Source organism: Miscanthus floridulus, chromosome 8 (genome assembly GCF_019320115.1).
Source record: "Miscanthus floridulus cultivar M001 chromosome 8, ASM1932011v1, whole genome shotgun sequence".
In the NCBI taxonomy this organism is placed as follows: Eukaryota; Viridiplantae; Streptophyta; class Magnoliopsida; order Poales; family Poaceae; genus Miscanthus; species Miscanthus floridulus.
In genome coordinates, this window is record NC_089587.1 from 30,639,846 (window position 1) to 30,649,176 (window position 9,331).

Below are 9,331 nucleotides of genomic sequence, written 5' to 3' on the forward strand. Positions count from 1 at the left end.
CTCAACTTGCTTGCCCTTCATCTTCTTTTTCTCGCTACAAGCGAGAGCTTTGCCTTTGCTTGATGAAGAAGCTTCTTCTTGACCCATCTTATGTGACATTTCAAATGCCACTAACTTGCCAATGACTATGCCCGGGGTCATGTTGCTCAAGTCCTCCATGTTGTGAAGGATGGTGATGATGCTTGCATATTTCTTTTGTGGTAGCATGGAGATGATCTTCCTCACGATGTCTGCATCATCTAGCTTTAATAATCCTATAGAATGGAGCTCATTGATAATTAGATTCAAACGAGAATACATATCACGAACAAGCTCATCATCATTCATAGTAAAGGAATCATAGTTTTGCTTTGCTAGACAATGTTTTTGCTCACGGACATTGCTTGTGCCGTCATGGAGCTCTTGGAGTTTTAACCAAATTTCACGTGCCGTATTTAAAGTGAATACTTGGTTAAAAAACATCCATACTAAGTGATTCAAACAAGCAATTTTTAGCTCTAGCATTGAAGTGTATTTCTTTTTCATCACTCTTTGTAGGTTTTTCAGGATTCTTGATGGGTTTCATCCTGTCACGAGTGACTCTCCATACACCCAAATCAACTGCCTCAAGGTGGCAAGCCATTCTAGCTTTATAGTATGGGAAGTTAGTGCTGTCAAAGTGTGGAGGTCTAGCGGTATCCATCCCAACCACTCTAAATAGCGTCGGCTCAATGGCGGTTAAGCCAAAAGTCCAAATTGAGCCAACCGGCTCTGATACCAATTGAAGGGACCGTGACACCTAAGAGGGGGGGTGAATTAGGCAACTTAAAAATTCTAACTCTAAACTATGGCCTCTTTTTCTAACCCTAGCAAAACCTATGCAATAGATAAACTATCTATATGTGCAACTATGGTTTTGCTAGTGTGTTGCTATCTCTACCGCAAACATAATAAAATAATCAATGTAAATGCGGAAGCTCAAGAGCAAGGAAGAGATATGCAAACTCCCATCGACGACTCTGGTATTTTTACTGAGGTATCGAGAAGCGCGCAAGCTTCCTCCTAGTCCTCGTTGGAGCCCCTCGCAAGAAATCCCTCGCAAGGGCCAAGCTCCCTGTCGGGTAACTCCATGGATAGCCTCGGGCCTTCCCCACACGCAAGTGGGTCTTCGATGTGCCTTCCGGCAAGCCTCTCTCGGATGCTCCCCGCTGTCTTCACTATCAAGATTCCGGCCAAAACACCGCGGGCCTTGTTCCCTCTGGTACACGGTGGCGGCCACACCATAAACGCGGTTGGTGTGATCTCGCAAGACTTCAAGCCCCTCTGATGTACAACAATGATGCTCGCAAGCACCGAGTGATAAGAGGTATGCAAACCTCACTAAACACTAGGCCGAAACCTAGTGCAAGCGCATAAGCGGTGGTCTAATCAACCTAAGCACTTCGCAAAGCACCTATGCTAATCATCTGATGAATCACTAAGCACTATACAAGTGGAGATCACTAAAATAGTGTATCAACACACTTGGTATGTTTTCTCAGCTCCACACTACTCAAATGGTCGGTTGGGGGTTGTATTTATAAGCCCCACTGAGAAAGTAGCCGTTGGGGTCGAACTCCCGCGAAACTGCTACTGACCGGACGCTAAATCGTCCTGGCCGGACACGTCCGGTCGTCCTGAACATTGAGCCAGCAATATACTGATCGGACGCTGGCCAGCGTCCGGTCGCCTGCCACCAGACGCGTCCGGTCGTAGATTTGCCGCTCTAGAACCTCTCTATACTCGATCGGACGCTGCTTTCCTACGTCCGGTCGGTTTCGCCGCCCACGCCCGGTTGTCCCGACTGTAGAGCCACCGATCCAGCGTCCGGTTGTCCCGACTACAGAGCCACCGGTCCAGCGTCCGGTTGTCCCGACTGCCGAGCCACCGGTCCAGCGTCCGGTCGCCTCTGCGAGCTTGTTTCTTCGCGATCTTACGTACGGCTTGGTTCTAATCTTCATGCTTGGACTTTGCTTGATCTCTTGGGTCTTCTCTTGTGCTCCTAAGGTCTTGCTTGAGGTGTTGATCATCGGATCATCACGTCGCCTTCGTCCAAGTTACGTCTTGCACCCTATTGAACTACAAAACATACACTTGCAAATTCATTAGTCCAATTTGGTTGTGTTGGTCATCAAACACCAAAATCCAAAGTAAATGGACCAATGGTCCATTTTCCTTACACATATTATATGTACATAAAATAACGTACAATATATATATATATACACGTTAGTTTCATACTTTAGTTTGTACAAAATGTTCGAACATTATAAACATGTAGAATACATATATTATTAGCAGCGTAGAATGCGTATTCAGAAACCTATTCAAAAACCAAAACGAATCATCAATTGAAAATAGAAATAAAAAAAGAAAAAAAAAGAAAACATTTAGTCCCGGTTGGTAATACCAACCAGGACTAAAGGGCTGGCCCACGTGGCTAGGCCGGGAGGCCTCTTTAGTCTCGGTTGGTATTGACCTTTAGTCCCGGGCGCGAAACCGGGACTAAAGGAGGGGCCCTTTAGTCTCGGATTCGTGCTCCCGGTTCCAAAACCGGGACTGAAGGGGGTTGAGAACCGTGAGTACAGCCTGTTTCTCTACTAGTGGACACGAGTGCTCGTATTTTCATGAATTTATTATAGGATTTAACGGCATTGTACTTTCAATGGTAGGCGACGTTCCCGTCGACAACGAGGCGCCTGTGATGACTTCGTCAATCTCGAGATGTGCCGGCACAGTCTTTTAGAGGTGCCCATAGGGGTAAGGTTTGCGTACGCTTGTTCATAGGGGTGAGTGTGCGTACGTGTTGAGCGTCTGCGTCTGTATTTGTGTAATTCGCAAAAAAAAAAACAAGTAGTGACACACCTTGATGACCCAGTTTAGCAGCAAAGCCTTCACACTAACGAAACTCCTAGAGAACATCTATTTCAATCGAGCCAATTTCTCCTCTATCGATAAACCTCATGTTAGCACAATGGTTGATTGGATACAAATTCAATATGCTCCAACATACGATGGCCAGTCAGACCCAAGATAATTCTTAATGAGCTTTGAAGTCGCTGGTTATATCTGGAGGGGACGAAGCCACATTGACGAAGTCACTAGTCATGGCAGTTAAAGGACCAACTCAACAATTGTATTCATCACTACACCCACGATCAATTCAGTCTTGGGACCAACTCAAAGCAAATCTCCTAGTAGATTTCCAGGGGTTCCAGCCCACGGGCCTTACAATCACAGACCTCATCAGCTGCAAGCAACACTTAAAAGAGCCCTTAAGCCAATACTTCCGAAGATTCATTCAAATCAAAGCTCAAGTATCAAATGTCCCAAACGACATTATTATCATAACAACAATTAAGGGGCTTCCCGTGGGTCATCAGTTTTGAAATGGAGTCGCCATCAGTTTCGTATCCCTATCTGGGGCCGGGGGGGGGGGGGGGGGGGGGGGGGGGTTAAAGTTCTCTCTCTAGGAATATTTTTGTCCGGGTCGGATTAACCATATGTATGGTTACCAGGACACCACAGGTCACAAGCAGTGTGCATCTGTGCATGGCTGAAGAAAACGCCAGATTTTGTCTAGCAATCGATCGATACAGTCACCATGCATATGGTCAGCTTTCTACCCTGATTTCTGACCGGTGTTAACTTTTACTCCTTGTAGCGTACATACACATGGGGCGTCGTTTCATGCATCTCCCTGGTCGAGTCCGGGGCTTGTCAGGATTCGGTAATACTACAGTAAAAGAGCAGCTGCAAATGCATGCATGCTCTCTTCATGGAAGATGCGCGCAATAGGATTTGCCACGCACATGAAACAACATGCATGAAAGATGACAAACTAGTATAGTACCTAATCATGCGTACCACTTACACGTAATGTTTGTCTAGCTAGTTAAGGAGAATTCGAGTCACGAGGTGCTGTTAGGACGGCCGCCACACATAATATTTCTAGAGACATTCACAAAGAGACGGTTTTCCCAACCGCCTTTAACCAAGAGTCTTTAATTAGAAATTTATTTCTTAAACAACCGTCACCGCTGAAATTGATTCCTAGAGATAGTTATTCTGAGAAATCAGAATGATAAAATGGCCCTAAAAATCGCAAAAATAAAAAATACAAGATAATAAAATCTATGGTACCAAATAAATACATTATAAAAATATATTTTATGATGTGTCTTGTTATACTAATTTGGTGTGTCTTAAATATTAATGCTATTTTCTAAAAAGTTGATTAAATTTAAAATAGTTTGACCGAGGACAACTTCTAGAGGTTGATTTAATTTGGGGTACGTGGATGGGATATCATGCATGCACCCACCTTTTTTATATATAGCACCCGTTTTTAACACCAAATTAACGATGGGCCTTGCTAAGGTACAACCATTACCTCATAGGAGGTAAGATCTCAAACAAAGCTTAGCCCTTGATTTTTGAAGTGCATACAATAATTAAGTAATTATTAATTAATTAAAATGTTTAGAAAACAGATAATATAAAAGGCAGCAAACCAACAAATGTATACGAGATATTTGCTATTCAAGAACAGCTTGTTTCTTGCCATAAACTGGTGCCCGTGTACAGCATGCAACAACGCATATACGGGGATTAATGTCAAAAGCTAATGATTGATAGTAGAATTTTCCGTTACCAACATACATTTGCAAAATACTAAGTCATAAAAATACTAATGTTGGGATTATGAAAATAAATAAATCATTCAAATACCAATACGTTCACAAAAGAGGGAATAGTGTGCATTTTTCGTTGGAGATTCCCTAGAATAAAACGTCGCATCTTCCTTCAATTCTTTGTGTGGGATATCCAATCAATTAGAATTCATGTTAAAGAGGGTCTTTATCCTCGTCATATCCTTTATATGGAAATCCGGGGCCAGGGGGTCATTCCCTTGACTCGTAATGATGAGAAGTTTTTTACTCCACGAGAAATTGAACAAGACTGATGTTGTCATTACCAACACTTCACGTTATAATTTTTTTTTTGAAAGATCCGGTTGCCCGGTGTATATTAATAAGCAAGAAACAGAGTTTCAACATGCTTACGCGAGAGGCGCCATCCCATGTGGCAGACCGCCACATGAGATGTTTAGGAGATTACGCTAATTACTCCCAAAGTTTGGAGCAATCCTGAGGTAGCTAAGTACCCTACCCCCCGCTGACACCCAATCAGCGCACTCGTCCCTGATCCTTGTAAACACAGCTTGCTCAGCACTCCTATTTCCGTTGAACACTCTGGCGTTTCTTTCCTTCCAGATGTGCCAAGTAGTCAGTATTGCCAGAGAGTGTGCCGCCTTCGATGTCGTGGTGGTCGGTCCAGCTGGAAGGTTGAAGGTTTGTACAGTTGCTCCATGTTGCCACCAGGGTCCATACTCTTCTCGCGTAGGGGCATTCTATGAAGAGGTGGACCGCAGTTTCTAGGTTCCTTTCACAAAGCGCGCAGAAGTAGTTATTTTTCCAACCCCTTATTAATTGGAGTCTGGCTGTTGTCCAAACCCGATCTTGTAGGAGTAGCCATATGAAGAATTTGCAACGTGGCGTAGCCCACACCTTCCAAATGAGGTTTGGAAAATTGGAGATCACCTAGCCACTGAACTGAACTTCATATGCCGACTTTGCAGTATACTCTCCTGAGCTATCGAGAGTCCAGACGATCTGATCCTCCTGCTCGTTTGTAGGGTCCGGGTGTAATGACGTTATAATTTAAATAAATAACTAAAATGCACCTCTACTTTTGTCACATTTGTTGAAAAAATACAGCTCATGTTTAGATACAACTAATCTTGACATAAATTACATATGCACATAGATCAATTAATTAAAAAAAGATCACATGTCACGTTAGGAATCAACCATACATACTTAAAAAGAAAAGAAAAAACGAACCATACAAACGCAGGCCTCATGCTGTTGCATGCACGTTAGATCCAATTGATAGATATTTTACCTAAAATTTTGCTTACTTTCCTGTTTTTCAAAATAATAAAATATATTTATTCTATTACCTCCCAAATCGACAGTCCACAGTTACTTGAGAGTACCATAGCAAAACCCACAAACGATTGTCGTAGAATCTGCAACATGTGGGAAGGGAACGTGTGGACGGAAATGGATAGAGAACGAAGTGTTCATACACTCTGGTGTTCATATTCGAAGGGGGAGGTAAACGTGGCCGCCGGTCGCTCAAGTGCTGGACAGGCGCTGTCGTCGTCCGTGAAGGCTGCTGCATCTGGTTGAATCAAGCACTAGCAGACTAGCTAGATTTTTTTGTTGCCTTGCCTTGTAGGATCGGAGTACTTAGCTTCACTGGGTAGCTAGTGCTCTTTAGTTACCCACAAATGATAAATGATAAATTAAGGAGAGAGCTCTTTAGTAAGTACTCCCTCTGTTCTAAATTATAATTAAGTCGCTTTGATTTTCTTGGTACATCTATTTTGCTATGCATCTAGATTCTAGATAAATAATATGTGTAGATACATAGCAAAATGGATAAACCAAAAAAGTCTATGCGACTTATAATTTAGAACGGAGGGGGTATATGATTGCATACTTACTTAAGATGAACATTGTTATTTAGCTATTAAATGATAAATGATTGATAGAGCTCTTTAGTTACCTGATCCTAGTGTAGTGCAACAAATGAAACCTAATTAAGGTGATGTTTGTTGCAAATTAAGTATACATGATTGCATGAGGGGCTTTTTCCTTTTTCTTTGGCATTGAACCACATACTGTGTGAATGTATATAGCGTAGTTAGTATAGCACTATATATAAACTGTAGCAGTAATAGTAAGTTGTTGCACTGGACAATCGTTTCCAAACATCAAGACATGCACTGGTTGTCCCACATTCCCATATAGTAGCTGACATGCATGATAAAAGGGAATGTTTGTCACGAAAAGTGAGGGTAGGTCTGTGGGATACCTGGCAGCAAGTAGCTAGACCCTATTCCAACCTCAGCCAAGTAGCAGCTGACATACACATATGTAACAGCGAGAAAAATGCATGACAAAACCACAGACACGACAACCAATCAACAGCTAGTATCATATAGAAGGTTTCAGTGTTGTTTCTCCTCGATCAATATCCTCAACATTTTTATTAGCTCCGAATGATTCAGTACATAAATATATAACTACTAATACAAATTAATTAAGGAACAAATAAAGTTACATAGCATATAGTGGCTTGAATATATAATTAGCCACGCGCAACAACTGGATAAAGGGTGAAATTAAAAGGCTCACTCTATCTTATAGCAAATTAAATCCTGGCCGGTACTAATACTTACTGGCTAGCGAGAGTTTTTCGCCTATTATTCTTCGTTGGACATGTGATCACTCTATCTCTCCTGGCGACCATCTCCTGCCTCTTCCTCAACGACACAAAATCAAAACAAGAAAACGCAAGCGATATGAATGAAGATATGATAGAGGTAGCTATAGGGGGTACTTAGGGCATAATAATCAGGTTGCACTCATGCATGCATCTCGGTGGCTACTAGTGATCGATTTCTCAGCAGCTAGCTAGCTAGAAGCCATGGCTAGCTGCGGACGAGCGAGCCCACAGGACAGGGTCATGAGCAGCATGGCGGCGTCAGTGATCTCGTCAGCCGGGAAGGCATGAAACGACGACATCGCCTGGGGAGGAGTGGCGACGATCTTGCTCTGAAGACTCGTCGCGGCATGGCCATTAACCTGCTTGTCACTGGAGACGTGATGATCCACCTGATCCTTGGTCGGAGCAGCGGTTTCTGGCGTCGTCGTCGTCGCTTCAGTGGCTGCACCACCAGCAGCGTGATCGACAACTACCATCTTGCACCGCTTCTTGAACGGCAGCGACGACCGGTCGACGTCCGACCTCTTCTCCTTCTTGGCCGGCTTCGGCTGCTGGGTGGCCGCTTGTGGAGCGCCTCCGTCGCTGGCAGCAGCTGCCGCGGCGGCCGCCATCGCCCGCCTCGCCTTCCTTTGCCTTATGCCACATGCGTTGCAAAGAGACTGCACCATGCAAAGGGCACAACACAACACACATTAACAAGAGGAAAATAAACACGCTAGCTCATGAATGTGGTACTAGGTTGCAAAAATGTAACAACTTGTGCTGAGAACCTCAAACGAGCACAGATCAGGGCTTTTTATTTCCCAATTGCATTGGTAATTCACCTTGGGGCCACAAGGACCACTCCTCCACAAGGGGGTCTTTGTGGTGTTGCAGTCGGAGCACACTCTAACGACACCCATAGCCTGCTGCTGATGCTGCAGTAGCTGGCTGCCATCTTGGTGCGCTTGTGGTCTTCTCCTTGGCTTTCTTGCTGCCCCACCACCGCCCTCGGGATACTCGCTCGTTGCCTTCCTCCGCGTGATCTTCATCTTTGCTGCTGGCGGTGACGACGACACTGTCCAGCCGCCGCTGCGCAATCCTTCGATGTGCTTATTATTCTCTATATCATATGGATCATATGCAGATCGCTGGATCATGTCACCATCGATGCTTTGGATAGTCTGCCGGAACGGCGATGGCCTAGTAGGGAAGACTTCTGATCGGTTCATCATCATCCGATCGGTGAACTGACAGAATAAAAATGACGACGAACAAATTAAATGTATTATTATGCATGCTAAGATATAAATTTATAGTAGGTTTCCTTGGATGCTACACACATATATATGCATCTATATATACTCTATACCAAAGTTGTGATCCGGCCCCTAACCTGTTGAGTAGATTCAGACAAAACATGCTGCCTCAAGTGCTGATCTCCATAGCTGTTTTGCCCTTGGAGCTGATCCACAGGGCTGGTGATCATGAACGGGAACAAGATGGGAGGGTCCTTTCGGACATGGAAGGGCGCCGGAAAGAGTCTCTGATCCTGCTCTCCCTCCATCTCCATTAGAGGGAGAGTAGACAGTTGGCTCATGCAGATGGTAGACATGTACGAGCTCGCGGGGGGGGGGGGGGGGGGGGGGGGGGGGGGGGGGGGGGAGGGGGAGAAGAGAGCTAGAGAGACAGATCTATAGCTAGATAGCAAAGCACTGCGGCCGGGAAGATGAAAGAGATCAGGGATGATAGATGCGCATGCCGCATATAATAAGCTGCAGGGAGATGGAGAGGAGATCATGTGCAGTTGGAGGGGCAATTTACAAGGGCCCAGGGTGATCATGGGGCTGTCCTTTTTATAAACAGACGCAGGATGGAGGAGCAAGGGCTGCTATCAGTCTCTCTCTAGCTAGGGCCCTAGAGGGGGATTTAGAGAGGTGTCATGTGTGATCCCCTTCCTAGGGGGTGTGTGTGT

At 44.6% G+C, this 9,331-nt stretch overlaps 1 protein-coding gene across 1 annotated transcript; it reads right to left on the reverse strand.

Annotated features, from left to right (window-relative positions):
* Positions 1-7,117: 7,117 nt before the first annotated feature.
* Positions 7,118-8,971, reverse strand: LOC136471463 (protein CYTOKININ-RESPONSIVE GATA TRANSCRIPTION FACTOR 1-like). Its single transcript, XM_066469189.1, has 3 exons — positions 8,753-8,971; positions 8,202-8,606; positions 7,118-8,036 (listed from the first exon to the last, which is right to left on the reverse strand). Exons 1-3 carry the CDS (start codon positions 8,969-8,971, stop codon positions 7,566-7,568), a joined length of 1,095 nt encoding a protein of 364 aa, XP_066325286.1. The 3' UTR covers positions 7,118-7,565.
* Positions 8,972-9,331: the final 360 nt, after the last annotated feature.